This window comes from Morone saxatilis, unplaced genomic scaffold, assembly GCF_004916995.1.
Source record: "Morone saxatilis isolate NCDOM2014 unplaced genomic scaffold, NCSU_SB_2.0 Contig8, whole genome shotgun sequence".
Taxonomy (NCBI): Eukaryota; Metazoa; Chordata; class Actinopteri; family Moronidae; genus Morone; species Morone saxatilis.
The window spans coordinates 22,310,617-22,334,721 of NW_023340257.1; the positions used below are offsets into that span (position 1 = coordinate 22,310,617).

At 40.7% G+C, this 24,105-nt stretch overlaps 1 protein-coding gene across 1 annotated transcript in view; it reads left to right on the forward strand.

The window, feature by feature from the left end:
* LOC118341697 (LHFPL tetraspan subfamily member 6 protein) overlaps nucleotides 1-22,909 on the forward strand; it is a gene marked incomplete at its 5' end in the record, with an annotated part of 40,798 nt that extends 17,889 nt beyond the window's left edge. Inside the window, 2 exon segments of the mRNA XM_035680017.1 lie at nucleotides 18,605-18,703; nucleotides 22,118-22,909. Of these exon segments, the coding sequence (XP_035535910.1) occupies nucleotides 18,605-18,703; nucleotides 22,118-22,236 (218 nt within the window). The 3' untranslated portion in view covers nucleotides 22,237-22,909.
* Nucleotides 22,910-24,105: the final 1,196 nt, after the last annotated feature.

The following is a 24,105-nucleotide window of genomic DNA, read 5'->3' on the forward strand; positions in this document are numbered from 1 at the left end:
ATGTATGTATATATATGTATGTAAGTGTGTGTATATATCTATTGCTTTTTCTTGTTGTTAGTACCTGTATCTCTGTATTTGGAGGCTTCATTAGATCAGAAAATCATCTTTTGGCAGCTGAGCTATCCTGCCCTACATTTCGCGTGGAGTACATTTACATGAAATGAAAGAAATTGCCACCTACACTTGCTCCATTTGTAGGTACAAACCCTTAAAAACCCTGCACATCTTTATATGGAGTTAAAAGGAGATTCAGACATGGAAGTCAGAGGGTAAAGATGGTTTTTAATCAGCCTCTTCCTCCTCTGTGCCCCAAACCTCAGCTCTTTTACCTCCAGTCTTTTCCCCTCCCTTTTCAGGGGCTTCTGAAGGTTGATGGGAAATGAGACTGGGGGATGGTTGTGGAAGGAAAGGGGCTCTGGAGGCCGCCCGTGGAATCTTTGCATACCAGCAGAGAAAGTGGGAGGGATTTTTTACACCTCCACAGGCTTCAGACTCCCCCTCATCCCAATGCCTCCCAGTCAGCATCATAAACTTTGCAGCAGCAGCTGGTGTCAGAGAGAAAGACGGAGAGAGAGCAGTGACGCCCTGCTATCTCACTTACCATCTTTTTTAAATAAAGGCCAGTAAGCAGAGTGGGGTGGGGTGGGGTGTGGGGGGGATTACACAGAAGAGCGGAAGATGTGGCACCCATCCCTACAGCGAATCACCAGATGGAGCAGATCTAAATCAAGTTCTCCCTGCTATAAATACAATGGAAAACAGGCAGACACAGGGAATAACAAGCGGCAGCATATGCCGTGGTCAACCTCTGTGGGTAGAAAGGAGTGCTATTCCTCCATGCTTTGCATTTCTCCTCTGAATTCATCCATGAAGGCGCTCAGTTTAGCACGCACCACAGCAGAGGAAGCCCTGGCAGCAGGACATGCCAGTCAGACCGGTGGCCCTATTTCTCTACTGAGGAAAAACAAGTTGTATCCAGTGAAAATTAAGCTACGTGATAAAACGCTGCATTCACCTTTATGGTCCAGTAACTGCTCGATATTATACAAGAGACAGAGTGGCCTGATAGCTCTGTAATTAAATGTTGAACAAGGGGCTAGTTGGGTTAAAAGCTGCTGGGGTTGTTTTTTCCCCCTGCTATTGGGTATCATAATCTGTGGATGGGTGGAGGAGGGTTTCCTTTGGTGGCCTGTAAGGATCAATTAAGCCATCAGGAGGGAGAGACAGTAATAAGATATGTAATAGAAGGTTCCTGTTCCTTGGGGAACAGTGTTAAATTCATCACCGCCTCGTGTTCACACATTTATCACTGGCACATTACAACTTGTAATCAGTCACAGATGTCAGGGGTGGTGCTGACTCTCTGTCACCGCTCATGTCTTGACACTAGTACCAGTTACTGCATAATGCATTTAATGTATGTTCCTGTAAACTGCACAGCTCAATGGGATGATCTCACGTGGACAGTTAAAAATAATTAGATAATCAATTATAATATTGCGACATAACATTTTAGTATCTTCGATTCATAAATGGGAGGTTTTCCATTATAAAATGGGTCAAAACTCAGTTCAGTTTCCTAATAACATGATGCCTGTGCAGAGGAAAGATACAGTGGTAACACCTTCCCATTTGAAATGAGCTTCCAGTTGAGAGAGGCACACTCAATCCATGAAGTGTGATCCTGGGGTATGTGAATGTTTCATCTTCACAATATAACACATACTCCTCACGCCTGCCAGAGTTGGCTAAATCTATTTGCAGCTTTCTCTCCAGATTTGGTTTCACACTTCCTTCCACACGTTGGTTTCGTTCTTACTTTGCTGGTGCCAAATTGGGGTAGAAAAGCTATTTATCAGAATAAACAAAAGGGCAAAAGCATTATCTGAGGTGCTTGATGTTTGTATAACTCCCAAACAATCACAATACAACCCAACTCCCAAAAGCTGGGGAGCTGATGGGCAAGTTAACATGTTGTGTTGCCAAGGTGAAGTGCAACGTCAATTTCAATCCAGCGGTTCAGGATGTACTGACCAAAATGCTGCTGCACTGCGCCTTGTAATTTCTGTGTTTTGGAATGAAACGCTTTGCTCGCACAGCCAACCCGCACATTTCACTCATTTTGGTCTAGCCAGAACTTAAAACCAACACTTGACTGACAGTGCACCGCTTCCCTCATGCATCATTATAAATCCTTTCTGCACCTGACTGGATGAACACACCACTCACTTGGCTGTCATTGGTCTTTCCATCAGATTTCAAAATTAACTTTAACTTTAAATGAGCTCTGAAACTGGTCAGGAATGCTCCATGCAGCTAAAGAATCACCCTTCATTATATACCCAGAGCACCTAGTTAAAGTAGTTATTTACCAGGTTTTGGAGTGTAGAGAGTTCGGATTCATGTCATCATCTAAACTGCTCCCCATAGTTCAGTGATTGCTTTGCCAGCTGTCAGGCTCAGTCCATTCTCAGTGGAGGAGTTTACAAGCTGTATGCTGAAGTAAGGATGACGACTTCGGTTCAATTACTCTTCCAGGCAAACTTTTACCTCCTGAAAAACAAAAGATTTTTTAATGATGATCTCGTGGGGCACAAATATGTGTACAAACTCCAATATTCTTCATCTAGTCTTCTTATTATGTAAAGTAAAGCTGTCTTTCTTCTGTTCCGTTCAGTATATCTTATTTCAATAGAAAACGATATTAGGGAAGTTATCATATCACTTTAGAAGAATGAGGAGTCTAAGTAGACTTTCTTATCTCAAATAAGCTAGAGGTTAGAGGCTGAGGCCAGCAGCAGATGAATGTACCACCTGTTATCCAGTGGGTCTGTATGCATTCTAGTCTGTTCTACTAATTGCTCTGCTGCCTTGCTATGCTCAGATTGTGTCAGTATGCGTATTTTCTATATACAGTAAAAAAAAAAAAAAAACCTCTGTAACTGGTTCAGCCGATCCCTCAAAGACAACATGCCGAACGGAGACACTGAGAGTCTTGTGGAGCACCGCCTGCCTAGTTGGCCTTGCCATATGGTGTTGGTGAAGGAGCCAGCGCCTGGGGAGGATGCAGCCGTATGGTGGCAGGAAATACACAGACACAGCAGTATGGCAAAACAAGACAGAAGAGGAATGCAAGTCTCCTGCTTCAGTGCAAAAACAACTGACCCAACACGAGCACATGTACTTTGACAGAGACGGATGAATGAGAGAATAAGAACGGAAAAGGTCAAAAATGACCTTCAGACTAAATTACAAGGTGCTTAGTGATTCATTTGGTCTCTCATGGCCATGAAGACTAATGTCTTTTAATACATCAATATGCATCTACTTTTCTTCTTCTCGCTTCCTGTCCTATTAAACAGAGTAACAAAAGAGCTCTGATAAAAATCTTTTTTTCCTGTATCGCGCCACAAGCTTCCTATTGAATTCAGCCTTTGCCACGATTTCATCAATGACACCGCGAGTCAGGTCTGCTGCCATTTGACATTTTAAAGGCACTTCTGTTCAGCTCTCTGTTACACACTTGAAAAAAAACGATTGTGGAGCTTTCAGAGGATTGATGAGGGACTAAAAGCCTGGGCAGAAACCAGCCCGAGGAATCTGTTAGCAGCAGTGAATGGGTGGGTGAGTAGGTGGGGGTGGCTCTCCTGTATTTTGTGTGACCTTTTCAGAATGACTCCGAGGATTTTGGTGCCATCTGTGCCCCCCGGGTACCACTAATCCCATTGCTGCTACACTCAGCAGTAATGGGTACCTTAAACCTTTGCAACATGCCCCTGATCTTAACCACACACACACAGCCACAAAGAAAGGAGCGTGTTCCTGTCTGTTTGCACTGGAATTTATCTCATATATCTCCCTTTGCATTTTTTACTTTGTCTTACGTTAGTGTCATTGTGCTCTGGGGTGATTTATAGTTAATGCTTACTCTCTACTTTCCTGTGGACATTTTGTCAAAATAAAATGAGGGGATTTGCAAGAAATAATATACTGTAAATGACTTTGCTATTCTGTAATGGTTATTGCTTCCATACCTGAACTAACACACACGTGCACAAATTTAATTAACGATTTAGACAGAAACATCAAATAGGTTTTTGCTCACTTTGAGTGTAGCTATTGTAGCTGCTGTATCAGTTTTTCACCATCTCAAAATGCATTTTCAGCCGGTGCAGATCCCTCTTTATTCTTTTGTATTCTCTCTTAACCCCGTCGGCTGAACTTTGAAGTACTCTCTCCTTCCTAAATGAAAGTGCGTTGCCTGGGTGTGTTTATTGACTCACTTGTGCCGTCACGTTCATGCTTATGTGTCTGCCATGCCTGGGCTCTAAAAGAAAAAAGGCATCAGTTGAGGCAGAATACTCTGGTCCCTGCTGAGAGGAAGTCTATTTTAGCTTTTGGCTACATGACAAAAACTGAACACAAAAAAAAAGGAATTCCAATCCTATATTGGACGAATGAACCAAGGATTTATGAATTAATTCTTAGATGTGAACTGATTTTTCGTAAGTAGACTCATGCACACACCTCCCCACTACCCTTAAAGTCAGCATTATTCTTGATGTTGGTGATCTATCCTTGGCATTCTCTGTCTCTGGCAACTTAATTTCCACTCTTGTTGTGACAATCCTGAGACCGCACTGTGTGTCAGAAAAGGTTTAGCAATTTGTTTTGTTTGACACTTGCTTCAGCAGCTTAGTTTCCTGTCAAGTGCGCTGCAGATGCTGGAGGTTTTCTGCCTTTCCTTTCAGGACTGCTCACCTCATTTTCTCCTGCTCTGCATTCCCCTGTGTGGAAAACCCAACTCTTATGCCCTGACTCTGTTTTCCTCTTCTCTTGGTGAGTGTGATATAGTGGATGATCAAAGTCTGTCTTCCTCATTGTGTTGGAGGAAAACAGAAAGAAGCTTCAGGATATGGCAGAGATTTCTCTCTGGGATATACGCTGTGGACTGCCAGAACAGCTCTTCATATTATTCTCCTCTGTTTTGTTTTTTTAATGGTAATTAGTTTTACTGCAAACATCTTAAAATTGGTGCAGGCAAAAGATCTTTCCTCAGCCATCAAGAGACCACTTGAAGTGAAACAGAGAAGCATAAATTGTGATAATAAACCCTGAGGAAGTGTTATTTACCTCAGTTTGATCATTCTCTCATAAGCTGAAATCATTTTCAAAGATGATGACGAAGACATTTGTATACAATCTGCGTGCAAATAACACGACTTTGCACTTTCAAAGTACAATTTTGCATGCAGTTGATATGCCAAACCTTCCCATTGTTCTCTGGAGACCAGATGCATCCAAATACCACACGTCACCTTGAACAGTCATGGTGTGGTAAAAGTGGCAGTTTGGTTCGGTTTCTGCACCAAAACTACTTGGTTAGCTTAAGAAAAACGATCATGTTCTGGGTTTAACATTACATAACTTAATACGTTATCTTTACACTGACTTTTGGTTTCACAGTCTGCACAGGCAGTAGAGAGTAAATGGTGTGAAATGACAGTTGAAAAGCAAAAAAGGTGTCATTATAACACACAAAATGACTTCAGATTGGCGTGTTATTCCCCATTTGGTGAGGCCAGCCTGGAGAACAGCAGGATGGAAGAAACACACAAGATTGACAGTCCAGCAGGGAGCGTTAAGCCAAACTCTATTGGATCTGTGCACCGTGGCTGTATGCAATATTTCCTCCTTGCCTGTGATTTATATTGTGAAGCTTTCATGCAGTACAGGTTTTTTGGTGTTTTTCATTAAACTGGCTGAAGTGTGTAAGTGCTTCCCTGAGGAATGATTCATCACTGGTTTGCCGGGACGCAACCATAGCTCGCCTCCCTAACGTATGAACTATTGGAGCGGCCGGAAGAGTTTTCTACCTGGTGTCCCCCCTGGTTTTTGCCGTTCATTCATCTCAACATTGATTTTAATAGTTGGGAAAGTAGGGGTGGGGGTACAGATTTTGAGGGATGGATGGTCTCCGGGCTACAAAGTCTGATCTCATTTGTATTTTTTTATAGCTTACAAGGAGAAACACTATATTATAACGCGGCACAACAACATTCCCTCCTGGGTGATGAATTGTGGGGGATTGCCTTTGGGGACAAGTTAAAAGTCAGACTCACATTTACCTTTTTCACCGGGCACAGCGCAGATCTTTGCATGCTGGCAGCAGCACACCTTGTGCAAATAAATATCTTAACTCTGAATCCCCCAACCGCTGTTTGCCTCTGATCATCAGATCAGTAGCAGAGTAAGGACACTGTGACCTTCAGGTTTGGGGGATGGGGCTTTTTTTTCCCGTAGGGACTTACCCAGTGGGCTGAACTCAACCTCTCCTCCATCAAGAGTTCCCATGTTCCCAGACACCAGCGATTGTGTCTTAATGAATTCACTGAATACTAATCAGGCAGCCTAAGTCCAGGGGGTGGGGCAGGGCTTGACACAGACAAGGTCTTGTATAAATATGCAGAGGAATTTTTTCTCCTGCCGTCATCACATTCCTTCTGACTTAGAAAACAGCAAAAATAAAATTGAGGTTGTTGCCTTTGAGATATCTCTTTTAGTCTAGTCTGTTCTGTCGCTCGTGTTGCTGTCCTGCTTCATCCGTCAGTTAATACACTTGTTTGTCTCATTACGGAGTTGTGACAATTCTGTTTTGATTTAGCTCGTGTCCTGGGGATACCCTGTGATTGTTTTGTCCACACCGACTTCAAATCGCTGCAATTCAGTGTGCGTATATTTCGCCGCTGAGACCCTGTTTATATAAATCTTTCAGCACCACTGGCCAGAGGTTATATCCTCTAACATTAATCAAGACTCAACAGACTCCTAATCTTTTATCCGAGTCCTGTTAGCCCCACGGACAAACTCTTTATGGCTCAATCAATCAGACTGACTAGCTCTGAAATGTCCAGTGATACATTCTCAACAGCCCTTGGCAGGCTATTCAGTCACTGTGAGGGTACCATAACAGTGCTACAGTAATCAACATTCAAGAAAAAAAAATAAAGTTTGCACATGCAATGACCTATGATCTTGGACAATTCAATCTTAATTTGTGAGCAGGAACAAGTCCCTCTAATAGCCACAGCCACTGAAATTGATTCAATCAGGAGACCTATTGTGGACGCGCTCTTTGACAGTGAATGGGGGCCTTTGTGGACACATAACATTACAGAAGCAAACTTTTCTGCCTCATCACTGAGAGCGCTATAATGACACAAAGTTAATTTCACTGTGAAGTTTCACAGTTTCATCCTACAAAGTTCATCTCCAATTCATCATCAGACCCAAGTTTAATCTCTCATTTTAAGCTTCTGAAGAGAGACGTTCATGTTCATGAATACTGATGGAACTTCATAAAGCTCTATTTGCACGGAACTAATGTAACCTGAGGTTGGAAAGTGATTTGTATAATTGAGGGAGATAGCTGGTGATTTTAATCCAGATGCAAGTTTGCCATGGTTATAATTTAAGTGAAATTCCAGTGCAAATTACCTGCCACGTCTTGGTGAAGTCAGAGGTCCCCAGGTAATACTTATTAATCCCATGTAAATTGAATTTGTTTGCATCTAATGGTGCCTTCTTGTTTTTGAAATTTTGCTCTTTGTTATAAAACTGGAGACAGTAATGGGAATTGTAGGGGGGGCGGTGTAAATGCTTTTAGGAGGCAATTTGGGAAGCTTAGCGTTTCTTAGTGACAAACACTTTGGCTTTACACACTTTTATCCAACATGGTGACTTTCAATTTCTTGTTCTATGTTTTTCAGAAACAGACTAATGAGCTAATTGATGAATTGCATGAGGTCTGGACATACTGTGCTATTACTCATCTGTAAATAAGGAACTGACTGTTAGAGGAAACCACTGGTGCTAAAAGAGCATTGTTCATACATCTTATTCTATCTGTTTTTCTTCAGATTCTTTTTTCTCTCAGTAAGAGGCAGTTTTGCAAGGACTCGGGGAGCTATTGATTTTCATTCGCCCTTGCTCCCATTCTATAATCTGTGGATTCATGCCATCCACTGACTCTTATGACATGAATGCCTGCAGCTTGATTGAAGCCATATGTTTGTGGGTGGCAGTAGTGTAATAGAGGTCTTAAGTGTGTATTATCTGAAGTATAGTAAAAAAAGAAAACTTGGCCAGGACAACATACTGTTTTAAAAGTCCTCATCTTATTAGAAACACATCACACTGAATAACTGCTGCATTGTTCATCTAGCATTACATCACGTTTTTTTTTTACATTTTCCTAAATGGACGCAGGAGTAAATAATGAAAAGCCATGGATTTATTTCAGATAATTAAGGGTGTTTTCTGTATTCTCTATAATTACCCATATAAACTGTTTCATTTTCAGCCCACCTGCTACTGCTCAACCCTTTTGGGTTTTAATTCGTCTGGGTTCACACTCATCCAGCTGTTTTTTTTTTTTCTTTCCTTAAATGTTTTTGATTTAGTTTGCCTCAGGGCTTAACTGAGAAAATACAAACTGTTTATCAGGAAGAAGATTTAATGAATGTGCCTGTCAAAGCAAAAACCGAGTCATCACATTGAGCCAGTTCTCTGACCGAGACACAAAAATAATCGGCGGTTTGGGGAAAGCCCTCAGGCGATCACCATATTTGATCATGTTTTACGACAACACACATTTTTACCACCAAAGTGAAATTAACAAGTGTCACTGTCATGTCTCTTTTCCACACAATCAGCGTTAAGAAACTGCAGTTTGTTCTAGATCTTATTTTATTACCCGTGGATAACTCCCAAAGAGCATTGTTAAGAAGACAAGAATTCACCAGGACACTGCAGTTTCATCCCTAGCATTTGTCTTAACGTAATAGCATCTGCTTCAGTTTTCCTCAGTACTTTCTCCTACCCTGTCGGATGACGGCATGGCAACATAAAAAAGGAAGATAATGGTAAATCTTCATATGAAATGGAATTGGGAGCCTTTTCTTGACATCTGTTTGGTTTCAATCTGTGGAATCATCAGGGCAGAAAGAGCTTTTCATCCTTGAGCAGACAGGATAAACCAGATATTATATGATTATGTAGGATCACAATACCAATTCAATATCATACAAAATGTCAAGCGCACACACAGTCCTGCTCAACCTGATCTCTGCCTCTCCATTGTATTGCCCTATTGTATTGCTCACAGATTACTCGACATGTTACATAATGTGTTCTCATTTCGGCTATTCTCCTCTTTCTCAAGCGCTCTCAAATGTCACGATAACAGCATGTGATGAAAGAGGAGCCACTTGAGCATCATCACATAACCCTTATCTGTCTACTGTACAAAAATAAGGGAAAGAAGTCAGCTTTTGTCTCAGCAAATGGACTAGAAAAAAAAGAATGACAATTCTTAAACAAATATAATATAATGTGTTCATTAGTGAGCTTCACAGGTGCTACAGACTTGTTACCTTTGAACACAGTGTTTGTGTTAAGTGAAGCTAACTGACTGCTGGTGCAGAAATTAGAGTGGTTTTCATTTCTTTATCTAACCTCTGATAACACATTTCCCAAAATGTCAAACTATTCCTTTAAGAAAATCATGGGTATCACAGTGGTTTAGGTGAGCTCTTGTATCTTACAGTTTAATCTTAAAACTTGAATGAAATGGTATTTTCTCAATGTAAAAACATATCTTCTTCTAAAAATGGTCAAATCTAATGCTTGGTTTCATTCTTTGTTTTTAAAATATGTGTTGTAATGTATAAAGTTATATTCTGGTGTTATTACAACTCTTATAGGGCTTTAGGATTAGACTCTTGTCCCACTGCAATGTCCACTCTTACTGAGTGGTTTTCCCAGTACACACACAATGAAATAGAAGCGAAAGTAACCTGTTAGTTTAGGGAATATTTGAATTTTGGGAGTTGGGTGAGGCTGCTTTGACTCCATCCCAAGTCACTAAGCTAATAAGCTAGCCTGGTCTGTGTCCCAGAAGACAGCGGGAATGCAGTGGGCCGGCACTTTAAACACATGCTATAGAGTGCTTTGTACACTTGGCAGTGAGAGTCAGTTTTTCCTTGATCCCTGAAGCGTTGCATTGTCTTTTGAAAGGAGGCTCTTTGTGTTTGCAGTATGGAGCTGCTCACATGATGAGCCCCAGTACTGTCAGAGAGGCATTTTGATGTCTGGCACTGTCTGCATGGAGGATACTAAAACATTTATTGCATATTTGGATGCTATTAACATGAATATTAAAGAGTAGATACGGTGTCTTTGAATTCCCCTCTCCCCAGAAGGCCTTGCATTAGCATGTTTACTCCTCATTGTAAAGGGTAATTAAGGGACAAACGCATCGCTGTAGGTATATGCTGACTTATGGACACGTGGCCTACTGTCATGCCTTTCTGTCAGGCTCTGTCAGTGAGAGGAGGGTGCTGCTCAACACATCAGACATGACCCAGTTAGGGAGCTACACTTGTAGGATTCTATAAAGTGGATCCTACCCCGAGGAGGATTTCCATACCCTTTGGCTTTGTTGTTCCTCTCACACCTTTTTTCTTCACTCGACTCTCTGATGGATGAAGCAGCCATCACTTTTCAAATTGAAATTCCAGACTAGCATGCTGATATACATTTGTGTAACCATTTGTAGAATACGCTTATATTCCTCTCTTGCATGTTTTTCCACTTTGATTTTTTTAAATTACTGAAATTTCAGTTCAATTAAGCTGGAAAGCTGTTGCCCAGAATCGAGTGTGAGTTGGCTTTGACTCTATCTTTGTCATGTGCAAGTAAAGTAGCTTATCATCACCACCCTGCCAGCAAGCTTCACAATGATAATAAGTCATTAAACATTGCAAGATATTGCGAGAACTAATCTTCCCTTTGACTTTGGTGGAAAAAAAAACAATTCTGCAAATTAACACCAGTGCAGCATGGTAGCAGTCAGGTGATCTCCCCATGGCAGGTTTTCTCTTGTACTAACATACTCAAACTCATTGTTTCCACACACAAGAGCGACTACATTTCAGGAAAAGGGTAAGATTGTGCAACATTTTGGAAAAGCTAGAGGAGGAATTTCTCTCGGATGCTGCTGAATTCTTTCCCTTGTTTTTTTTTTTCTTTTTTCGCCTGCCTCTTACTTGACTTCTCCTCTTAACTGAAAGGAGGGGGGAGAATGTCCAATTTGCAATATGAGATCAGAGGAGACATGGTTGAGGTCACAGGGAGGCGTGGGTTTTTAGCTGGAAAGAGTGAGAAATACAGAAAATATCTGCGCCCTAGTGTGAAAAGCTCATTGTCCTCACACACCCAGAAGATGTTCTCTTTTGAAAGTTATTTGCTGCGTATTTATCACACCGCAGTTTCATTTTTATGCACTGTGTTGTGCTCCTGAGCTGTTGACGTAGTGCTGTTTTTTTCTGCTTCATATATAGCCGCTGCCTAATGAACCAGAAGTTAATTTGCTCTTGTAATTGGTTTGTTTATTAATTACCGGTTGTAGTCGGAACCCATGTGACAAATGAATGGTGTGATTAGATAAGACCAGCTTTTGACAGAATGCCTTTGGCAAAAGCACTGAAACAGATCAATATAACACAAGCTGCTTTCCGCCCAGAGACAGTGATGGTAACTGATGGGTGGACATGGAAAGAAATGAGACTCTGTTAGAGGAGAGTTGTACAAGCCAACAGATAAGCACATACTGTCGCTTTGGGCTTATTTTTGGCCTGATCCGGAATCAAAACTGACAATGTAACATGTAAAGTAGTCTCAAGTACTTGTTAAGTCCATTGCATTTCCATTGTGTTTTACAAACGGGGATGGTGGTCCAAAACAGGATCCAGCACATTTCATCTCAACGTGTGCTCTGCTGCACAAGCCTTTGGTACAGCTTTTCACGTTTACTTGAACAGTCAACAGCACTCACAGCACTGACTGGTGCTGGCAGGTGACTGTTGTTTAAAACAATAGTTCACTTCAGTTTATTATTTCTTATTATGCCAGCGGGCAAATGATATACAGCAGGGGGAAAAAAAGAGCAAAGAGCAAAGAAGCAATACATCACTAGTTCCCAACCTGGTGTTCCCATCTTCCACACCAAAGCTTTACGTGGGCGAGGCCTTGATTTTAAGGGGTGTAAGAAAACTTTTTTTTTAAAATATACCCAGTAGGCATACATCTTAGCATTTCATTCATTTCTGTGGGGAAACGAAATTGTTGTTTTGAAAGTTTAGATTATAATAGTTCACTTTAACTAACACATGAAACATGAAAACAACAGTCTGTCTGCAGGGTGACATGAAAATATAACCATGCAGACCTCACATGAACACGGTCTAACAATGAGGCTTGTTAAGTCATTTGATGGCTGATGGGATAAAGGGGTGTTTCTAAATGTTTGACCTTTTCTTGGGCCAGTGGTAGCAAATACCAGAGGGAAGAGGGAGAAATTCGTCATGGAGAGGATGGTCACACTCTGAATGAATTAGTTTGATGTAGAGCTTGTTTGTCACAGAGCTCTGTTCTCACTGGCCTGGTCAGGAAATACAGTTTGCTTGTGTTTGATATTCAAGTTGTAAAGCCAACAAAACACAGAGAAACATAAAATAGACTCAACATAAGGCTGTAGGCTGAAAGGTCTTCTGCGTTGCTTCAGCCATCACACAGTAGTAGATATAGCGTATATCACAAAATATTACAAACAGTAGGGAGAAAACATGTTGTTCAACCAGAAAAACATCTTCATCATGAACACACCTATTGTCCAACTGTAGGATTCAAGCATAATCTTTGGGAAGTGCTGTGCAGAGAAACAGTTTAGCAAAGTAATTAAAAATGTATTTAAAAAAAACAAGATCATTTAGGACTTTGCTACTTTCCAAGCTTGATATAGCTTCATAAACGAGTTGAAAAACCAATTGGCTAAATAAAGGCTTGAATGCCAGCCATTGGCAAGCTGCAAGCATTTGCTTCACATGGCATCATCACCTATTACATTTAGTTCACATACTCTTTAAATCCCTCCTATCTCTGCATCCCCCTCATCCTCCATCTCTCACAGCTCCAGAAACATTTCAGCTGAACTTCCAGATCCCCGTCTCACTCACGTAAGAACGCAGGCTTTGCCGGCAAAAAATGCTCACATAGGAGTAAGCCCTTCTGAAAACGACTGTGGTGTCACAAGAAAAGCAGGCGTGCGAGCTGTGCATGTGGATAGTGTCTTGTGTTTTAAGTGAAGGAAAAACGTGCCTCAACATGCAGGAATGGGTCTGTTGACAGATTGTGACACTGTGGAGACTCAGAACCTGTTGCTTTCTCGGATTAATACTCTATTAAAAGCCACACATAAGCATGTTAATCATCATATTAATTACATTACAGAATGTATTTATTGATCTATTGCATGTGAGGAACCATATAATGTGACATTTTATTAAACTGAGCCCAGATTGTGCACATATTGTATCAACTACCATGTGAGTAAATTCATAACATTGCAAAAAAATGTATGATTATTTCAGTCCTTGTTGATTTGGCGACACCCAAGGTTGCCATATTATGCATTCATTGCGGAAATGGAAGAATCCAATGAAAAGTACTACATAGAGATAATTACAGAATGTAACACTGAATGGCTACTGCTGCAGAATGATAACAATAAAACAGTGTTTGATTCTGTGAAAATCTAACCCACCCTGCCTTGTTCTGTCTTTTCTTATATTCACACGTCTCTAGAATACTGCTTAAACAGAAGCACTGAACATAACATTTTCAGCTGTCTTAATAAAACTAAGAGTTTAAACAGAAAAAGAGCAAAAGACAAGTAAAGGTGGATATTATTTTGACACTGCACAGGTCTGCCTTCCCAGGTGTGGCTGTTCTTACATTTTCCCTCCTTCTTTCGGATGATTCTCCAAGCCCAAAAGGGAATGTCTTACATTAAGCCGGCCCATTCAGGCACATCCCCACTCCAATTCCCTGGCCACCAAAATTCTCTCCAGCTTAGCCGCAGCCTTTTCTCCCTGTCCTCTTTGGCCTTTTGAATGATAACCTTGAATGGTATTGTCTCGGGGCATGAAGGAGGGTAAAGAAATTCCTTGGTTTCTGACAGAGAGCAAGAAGGCTTGACAAAAGGCATCAGCACTCCCTAAATCAGAGAATGTGGGGGATATGAGAAGGGGGCTGTTTTTCATTCAGGTAAAAAGCGTTGACAGAAAAAGGATAGGGAACAATGGAGCAGCTCTGATGGAATAAAGCACTTCTCTGTGTGCTTTTTAAAGCACCAAAATGCGATTTCAAAAGCGAGCCCAACTACGATGATGAAATCTGAGGCAAGGATATACAGAAGAAAGTTGACTACATTAGAACAGATTTTATGGATTGAACACTGAAATGTGGGGCTGATTGTATTTGGTTGAGTCCATTTAACTGAACTCCTTTCCAGTTCATAGAATAGCCTTTCAGAGAAGCCATTAGGCCCTGAGATAGTTATTTGGATAACGATTGCATGGAGATCAATTGAAACTCGATCTGTGAATAAGTTGTCTGGCCTCTTGGATTGTGCACTGCGCACTCTCTCTGACCCTCTCCTCTTCCTCTTCCACCTCCTCCGCCAGATCAGGCATCAGCTGGCTACCATAGCAACTGAAACAAGACTCCAAAATGGGTTGAGGTTTTACGAACAGTGGTTGCAGGCAAAAAGCAGTGAAGTAAACAAACAAACCTCCCAGGCTTGTGTTGATGGAGGAGCACTTGAACCTCTCCTGATCTCCCAGAAAGCTGAAGGCGTCTTTTAAGTTTGACCTGAGGGAACGGTCGATGCTGCTAAAGGGAAACTAGTTATTTTGATTCTTAACAGTCTCTGTTGAAGGCACACAGTGTCTGTGGACGCTGGTGATGGCAGATTTCTCACATTTATGATCTTTTCTGTCCGTCTGTTCTACACTGTCGTATAGTTGCCTTGTAGCTGCAGTAACAGCCTTCTGGTGACTTTCACCGCTATCCTCATGGCGGCTTAGTGGAGTTCTGCAATGATTTCATCATGAGACAGCCATCTGCTCACAGAAAAATCCCCTTGTTGAAGTCGATCATGTTGTCTGAAAGAAGGGAGAGCCTTTCTGTGGTTTGGGGAAAGAAATGAAATTCACAGAAGACTTTTGTTGGAGCCAAATCGTGCTTCATTTTGGTGCTGTGGTGGTGGCCCTCACCGTTACGTAATAATGTGTAATATAATAATAATATAATGCACCTCTGCACCTCGGTTGGTGTGTTTGAATGGCACAACAGTTCTTTTAACATTATAAAGATAATCCATGAACAGAAAGCCTGTACTTCAAGTCAAACTTCATCACATCCTCTGGACTTCACGCCCACTGCAACCCCCCCGCCACGAACAGTCATCTGCTTCAGGTTAGAATTTGTGCCGGAAAAGAACAAACTCAAGCCAGTTGGATAGCTTTGCCTTTAAACTTATGGATCGTTGTCACCAATTTGGCACTACAACCATATCAGTTAGAATTGAAGATTTATTTTGTGGCACAATTAACACGAACATCAAAAGTCTAATGCATCACCTTGTTTGCATCCAGTGAAATGCTTTTTATTTCTAGTTCTCTATTTTCTGCTACAGCAAACCAGTTTTTCCCAAGGGGATCATTAAGTTTTATCTTATGAAGTCTAGCATGTGGTTTGGTGTTTGTAGCGTATCCACTAGCTCAGTGGTTTCTCAAGCTGGAGGTCAGGATGCCATATTTAGGTCAAGAAATAAAATAAAAAAACACATTGCATAATACAAAGTGTCTTCATATGCGGTCTTTGATGGGAGGTCACAAGAAGTAGTTGTCTCAGTTTGAGAGGTCACAAGACAAAAAGGTTGAGAAACAGTGCTGTAGCTGACAACCACATGCTAAATGACACAAATCCCCAAATGTCTGTTTGTGCAGATCGGGGCACATCGGTGACAGCTTAGGAAATAAGAAGGCCAGGAAGTATCGGTCTACAGCAGCAGGCATGGAGAATCAGAGCCTAAGGGTTGTTGCCTCTCACAAATCCACGCTTCTATCGAGCAGCTTGCCTCATAAACATATGTGAAAGAACATTTTTTATTCTTTGTAATCTTTCTCCCACATCCCAGTCACCAGCCTCCCTACCTCTAGTTCTCAATAACCCACATAGTGAGTGTGGAGGATGGGATTTGAAGAATTAACTATAGTGGGAAAAAATAAATAAATCAAATAAATAAATAAAAGCCAAGAGAAGAATGTTGTGCCACATATACAGAATTGAATTACACCTTAGTGATGTGTTTATATTTCTGTTCATCTGCTCCCTCTGTGATTTGTGTTTTGCGGTATCTGTCTTAATAGTGTCATGGTAACATGTGAGTGCCCACGTTGATTTCACCCACTGCAGTGTTGCAGGCTGAGTGAGTTTATCCCCAAAAACAACAGAAAGCCCTGACGGTTCACCCAGAAAACGTTGATTTTTTTGTGATTACACAATGGAACTGAGCTCTCGTCTCGAAAATAATTTTCCGTCCGTCTGTAGTCTTTTGTTTTTTTTTGTTCATTCCATGTCATCATCATCATCTGACCTGATGTGGAAACTATGCACTGAAATCTTTCTTTTCCCCTTCTTCTCTCTGAAGTGCCTGCCACAGAGCAGCAGCTCTTTATGGTTTTGATCATTTTAACAAATGTGTTAATCAAGGAATGACTGAGAATGCCCATAAATCTGGATTTTTTTCAAATGTAAATATTACAATTTGCAGGATAGAATAACAATGTGTTTGGGGGACAAAGCTACATTTTGCCCTGTGTACATTTTTTTTCCTCCCTTGTGCTGCAAGGAAATTCAATTTGATTACATGCTGCTGTATCTCTCTGCATTACACAACACTTGAAAGAGAATTTTTGATTTTGTTAAATATTAATCATGAATACATTATCATGCTCACATGCTTTACAGTCTTTACTGTTACAAATTTTAATCAAAACACTTCTGATAGCATTATATAACTGGGAATATTTTAACGACTGTATACGTGTATGCTCGCTTGTTCCTAAATTCATTTTTGTACCTTGTGGAATAGTGGGTTGGGATGTTCATCAGGGGTCCACAGTGGCTGCTTGTACAGGGACTAGCTCCCGCATTGCTTTTGCTGTACTGTTCAGCTAAAGGTAGCAATTGTAGGTCTGAAGCAGAAATTCGTTGAAGTTCTCTTAAGGGTCTGAAGAAGAAACGGTTGAGTTGTTACGTATGACAATCCCCGGATCCCTTTTGATCCTGAGCTGTAATGACACAGACTTGGTTAGAGCCATTTTATATTCCTTCATTCTCATCAACATGCCAGAGTTTCACTGAATTGATTTTCTACCACAGGTGCCATAATAAACCAACTCTATTTCTCCCATAACCGAGCCGATGACATTCACCGTCCCTGGGAAGACACAGATGTCTTTTTCACTTTTCTTACTCCACCTCTGATTGTTAGGTTTGTCCAGCCCATCTGCATTAGCATGTGGATTAATTTCTGCTTGTTATCTGGCCTAGATGTAGTAAGACAGTCCTGGATGGCAGCGGTAATCAGGTTGGAAAGGCAGAGCTTTCTTGCCTTCCCTTCCCCTGCTGCCATCCTCACATCCAAAAAACTGATAGCAGGGCAGACACATCGGAGGGGATTAGGCTAATGTGATGGCAGAGCCACCTACCAGGGGCCCCCACAGGGTAATTTCAAGAGACAGGCCTTGGCATCCGGGGAATAACTTGTCAAGACCTGGTTGCAGGCTAATATTGAGGATATTAATCCTTAATGTAATGGCCTTGACTAGATTTTACTCTTGTCTCTGTGCGCAGCTTTAAGCACAGTCATAAGTCTCTTTAATCACTGACATAAAGCAGTCCCTCAAGGATTTTCCAGAGTTTTACAGTAATTATTACGTACCAAAAAATGCTTGTTTTTTCGCTGTTGCCTCTGTGAGAAATTGCCAAGCTATTTGCATATGTTTCGTTGTTCATTTGCAGCGGTTTTATGAGCTGCTGGCAGAGGAGAGCTTTGTTTTGTTGCAGTGAAAACGTGATGAAGTGTTAAAATCGCAATCCGTGTCATTTTTACAAAGGGATGTGAGGCTTGTTGAGAGGTAAAACTGCTGGAACAGGTCAGAGCTGCCTCCTCGTCCGTATCCGCTGGAAACTGTTGATAAGGTGAAAAAAAAACACTCTCAACTCTCAATTGGAAAGCAGCAGCTCATTGTTTTTTTGATCATTTTAATTAGAACATAAACCAAAGAATGAGAGGGAATCTGAGCAAAAACCTGAGTTTAAATTCATACCTGGCAAAATATTTGAATGCAACAAATAAAAAAAACAACACACCACTTTGCATTATTCTTCCTCATTAATGGAAAAATGTTTAAATTATGAAAACCCACAGAGGCAAGGTCACACAAAAACAATGCAGACCTTCCTCGAGGAACTGAGCGAACACTTTGATGGTGTCCTTACTGCAGTTCTCCCGCCTCACAAACAGTGTCTTGTCAGCCTCCAGCCATGTTTTGTGATATTTTTTGACCCCCAGTGATCAGTTCAAGTTATTCCTTCATCCCTGACAGACTCTTCTTTCTCTTATTCTCAGGTCTGCTCATAGGATCTGGCTGTGCACTTTATCCATTAGGATGGGACAGTGAGGAAGTACAACAGACCTGCAACAACAGCTCAAACCAGTTTCAACTAGGTAAGATGTCTACCAGGCAGATGCAGTATGCACACACACCAACAGCACGCACCCGGAGGCTAAATTACACACTAATGCTTCAACCTTGACCGTATAAATGTGTCTTGTGTTCGCTGAACGTTCTGGTCCCAGAACAGATGAATCTATAAAAAAGTTAGAAACTAAGAACAGACTTTTATATCTGGCCCTTGACATTCTGCCTTTTTTTAGAAACCAGGCAGACACAACCCTCTGTTACTGTCATATTCCGAAGAGACAAGATCCCTTGGTATTTAAAATGTATGATAAAAAGTCAACAGAATCTCCAGTAGCTGCCGATTTCTGTAGTGTTTTATAGCTATAAATATGTGCTGAGAATAAGCAGGAACCCGATATGTGCTCTGTATTCAGCTGGCATTCTCAGGACTATCTCACAGCCAGTAATATGCTACTGTATCAGACTCCAGGCAGGTGGAAGAGCTATTCATACTGCAGCTGCTCCTTAATTTGATGCTAATCAAATAGCATTTTATTTTTTTACTTAATGTACAGGGAGAAATTTGTGATTGGAATATTTTAATTAAATGTCAATGGAAAATTTCCGATAAAGCTGTTGAGCCCATAACTCATGTGATCAGGTGATACCGGTTACACTTAGATTTGCTCTCTCTTTCAATTTACATCAATGCCAGAGTTTCTGCCACTTTTAATTTTGGGGAAGGAGGTTATTTTGTCTACCTGTTTCCTCACACATCAAGCTATGCAGAGCTTTATGTGTTAATTGAAGTGGATTGCTATAATATCTATTAACTGCTGAGCGAAAAGGTGTGGCTTGTTACAGAACATCAAGTTAAGTCCCACTGGTGTCTCCTGTAGGGTCCAATTTTCATTACATCTCATAATACAAAGGTACTGGATAAAATAGACAACATACTGCCCTTTTTTCTTCTTCTTACCAGCAGTGCTGGGTCTAAAAACATGAGAAAAAATATTCCAAGGGTGGTGGTAAGGAAAAGGCAATGGAGGTCATTAAAATCTACCTGGTTCATCCTCAGATTTCTTGTCAGTCTGATGGAGTATGAGATACGTTGTGGTCAAAGTTGACATTTTTTTGACCTGAGGATGGCACAAGCAGAAGATACGGTTGTCAGTGAATGTCATTGCAATCTGCCCATTTGATCTTGGTATTTTTTTCAAATTCGACCTGTTGGTGGTGCTGTGAGAAAGGTCCAAATTGGATTCACTCACTGCCGACAGTGAATACCCACAGCCAATTTCAAGGGAAAGCCAACCATTACTGTAGATTTTTTTTGCCATGAATCAGTGAGGTGTTAACTCACTGGAACAACTCCATAATGAATAGAGATGTAGCCTATATATATATATATATATATATATATATTGCTTTGGACAGATGGAATAACAAAGTCACTGAGCCACCAATCAACATCACCATCCTTTAAAACCATCCCCATCAAGACAAAAATAACAGTTCTATTGTTATTAAGTGAAGATGTACAATTGATGAATGATGTCATATGTGTTAAAAACTGTGTAAATCTATTGCCATTAAAGAACAAAAGAAATTTGTTTGTTTTGTTATTCATACAGATTTCTGCTGCCACTATGGCAGCAGATGGATGTGACTGTTCCAGCAGCATTTAAATCTAAACCATGTCTGTATAATTCAGACAAAGTCCAACAGATTTAAATTCCTAGACACATCATCTTAATTACTGAAATTACAGTCCATGTCATCAGAAGTAATTATGTTGGATAAGTTTTGATTTTGTGATTTCCTCTTTGAAAGCACAGTACGTATAAATTATTGTTAACAAGTGTGTTTGCATCAGTGTGCCAGTCGCTGCCTCTGGCATATTAAATCTGCTTGCTGAAGATGACGGCGCCATAGTTATTTCAGTTTCACCTCATTCTCGGCAGCGCCCTCGACAAGACTGTGATGTTCTCCCATGAGAACAGTGGATTTCACACAAATGATGTGTTCACCACAACGAGTACTTTGGTTCTCTCCTTCATAGACTTATTCATTAATCATGAAGAGAGAAGTCAGTATTTTAGTAATTCAAATATAACTTTGAATGTAGCTGCAGTTCACATTAATTGCATGTATGTTGAAGATGAAAAAGTTGGGGAAATTATCCACAGAATGAATGTGTGAAAAATCCAAGTGATTGCTTTTACTTGACTACCTCAAAAGGATTTAGTCACGCACCGTGTTAATAGATAAACTATAGCAAAATTGTAAGAAGAGTAGAGGCTAATTTCCATTAAGTGTGACACAGAAAGGACTATGATTTGTTAATGAGGTGCTTCCTCCTCCTCCCACCAGGCTGGTAATTAGGTAACTGTATTCAATCAGATATTCTCCTAAAATGTGATGCTTATAATGAGATTAATTAGTCTTAATGGTCATTGTAACATTTTCCAAATTTAGAGTTAGATATAGGTCATATTCTTGTTTGATAATCCAAATAATGTCCTCTGAGGATTATAGAAGATGCATCTAAAGAAAACACTTAATGTTTTCATTTATATTTGCTTTTGGGTCTTGGCTCAGTTTCAGTAGTGTGTACTGTGAAAGTGCTGTTGTCACATACCAGACTGTCTGTTTGCAAATGAAGTTAAACTATGTTCAGTACATTCGTTTCAACAATGCTAACTCTTTTTCACAAGAGGAAGGCGAATGTCGTGGCTTGAGCAAAAATGTAAAGCAGTTCACAACATTTTCTGCTCTAAATACTAACACGTTAGTGTTGGCTCTAAGGCAAGAATATAGTCTTCTTAGGACAGTGCACACAGTTGTGTATTTCAAATGACCATAGGTATTCTAAATGAACTGCAGCTGACATAACAGTTATATTATCAGTAGGCTCCCCTTCACAATATTGACTACATTCCATTCATACAGCACACTCAGCACACATACAACTAGAAGAACAATGTTCTTTTATGGCCAGAAACTTGTTCTTAGCACACTAGTTTCCAAATTAAATTGAATATTTAATTCTGCAAACATACCCTTAAAATCATGGAATCAAGTGGGAACGTTCTTCTGATTACAACTGCAGGTAGAGGACTTGAAAAGAGAATATTTTATATACTCCTGCAGTTGATGGAGTAAACAGTTTTTAACTTGAGCTCTTAGAAGTGTATTTTTATTTGTTGTAGTGATGTGAGATTTCTAAGCAGATTTCTGAAAAGGGCTCTATAAATGTAGAGTAGTAAACACAGCAAGTCTCTTCTAACACCCAAACATTCTGGTAAAAAAAATGGATGTGTTCTTCCCTGGCCAACGGCTAATCTGTCCAAATTTCGTTGTGGTCCATTCATGGGTTTTTGGCGATATCCTGCTGACAGACGGGCAGATAAAATAAAGAAAATATATCATCCTGAATCCTCTGTTCTCCTTTGCAGGTTCCTGCCAGATCGGCTGGGCGTATTACTGCACAGGGGCAGGGGCGGCGGCCGCCATGCTACTGTGCACCTGGCTGTCCTGTTTCGCAGGCAAAAGGCAGAAGCAGTACCCGTACTGAAGAGAGCATCAGAGAGACGGGGACAGGCAGACGGACGACGAAAGGGAGGGGACTCTGACTCTGTGGACTCACACCAGTACAGCACATCAGGCACCAAAGACACCAAGTCATTATGGTGCACTGCACATCACGGGACACTACTCATCTGACAACTGCAGGGACTGTTTCATTATGCAGCACACACACATGGCTTTGAAAACTGGTTCTTCTCATAAAAGCTGTTCTTAAATGAAAAATGTATGGACCAATCCTATTTGTAAAATTGTTACATAACTATTTCTTTAACAAAAAGAGTATTCTCTTCTTTCTTTTTTTGTCTTTCTCCTCATTGATGTTTACGTGATAGTGTGCCCTGTGATGAAGAGAAAAGTAATATTGCTTCATTGTTATGTGAAGTGTTTCTGTCTCCTCTTCATGTCTCATCCTTGCCTTAAACACAAACTGAAATGCAATAATCCCTATACGTAAAGCAATCCAACACTGGCTGCCTGCTTCCACAACTCACTTTTCAGATTCCAAAAATCTAAAGCATAGTTTATTTAACACATTCATAAGGTATACGTTGTGTATGATAATGTATTTTATCATATTAGCACATGTTTTGTATTCACTCTTCAAATTATTCTTTGTCATTATTTTTTGTTTTTGTAAATAAATGTTTATTGAAATTCTGGATTTAACGTTTTATTTCAGTGAAAGAATAATACGCCCTGAGGTAAACTGAACAGGCCTCCACTGACATTCCTAAAAAGCCTTTCCCATGACCTCCTGATCTTGGTAGCGCTCACTACATGTGGGAGTCCTTTTTTTGCCCAATCGATAAAGAGGATAAGAATGGTCACTGCTGTGAATTTAACTTTTCCCTCTTATTGATGAGTTAAATCCCGTGACCTCTAGTCAGATTATTTGCAGTTTGATCAGGTTGCTCAACTTCAAAGCCTCCGAGTCTTCCAGACAAAGCCTGAGATGCAATCATACCCTGGGACATAGCATCCATCAGCTTAATGTCAAGGGGTATCTCAAAGTTCCTCAACCTGCCTTCATAGTGTGAATAACAATAATGGTAACCTTTTCATAGCAATTACCACAGCTGTATGTGTGTCATCAGAGGCGTGAGCTGCACCTAGATTTTCAGTTACTATTTTTAGTCATTTGTTCCTCTCCATTTTTCCTCCTTTGATTAACAAACAACACTTCAGAGATTCGTCCAAACCCAAGTGTACAAAGTCAGCTCATTTACAATGCAGCTCTTCCCCATGCATTTGGCCCTCATTAGCATGCCCATTTTCTCACAATGCTTGGCAACCCCCAGATAATGGTAACCCCCCCCCCCTCCCCCATCCTCACTTGAGAAATCTTTCTCTCAGTAGTTCCTCTGTTTAATATGTTAGCATGGCCCCTCTGCATTCTGCTCTATCTCTCTGATCTGCTGTGCTGATTGATATCACCAGCGATTGTTACAGAGAGTCAACCAGATGCCTCATCAGCAGAGGCTGACACATTGGGGTCAAGTTGGAGCGTTCCCTCCTTTATATGAGTACTCGTACCTCAGACTGACAGGGTGTACCATGAAATCTGAGGTCTTGTTACTCGTGGGCGGCTGATTGTCTTAAAACATGTAAAATGTGTGGTAACTGGGAAGTGCAGCTGCTCTCATCAGCCACTGAGTAAAAGGGATATTACAACTGTTGTAACTGATGGGAATTTGAGCTGACTGGGGCTGCTTTTCACTGTGAGCACTTTTAGGTATGATTTTTTTATACTGGAAGAACCACACAATGATTCATACTAATCTCCATTGTTGGGCTAGAGGCAGAAATCTCTGACAGATATGTCAAAACCTGTAAAAAATAAAGCCAGAACTATCTT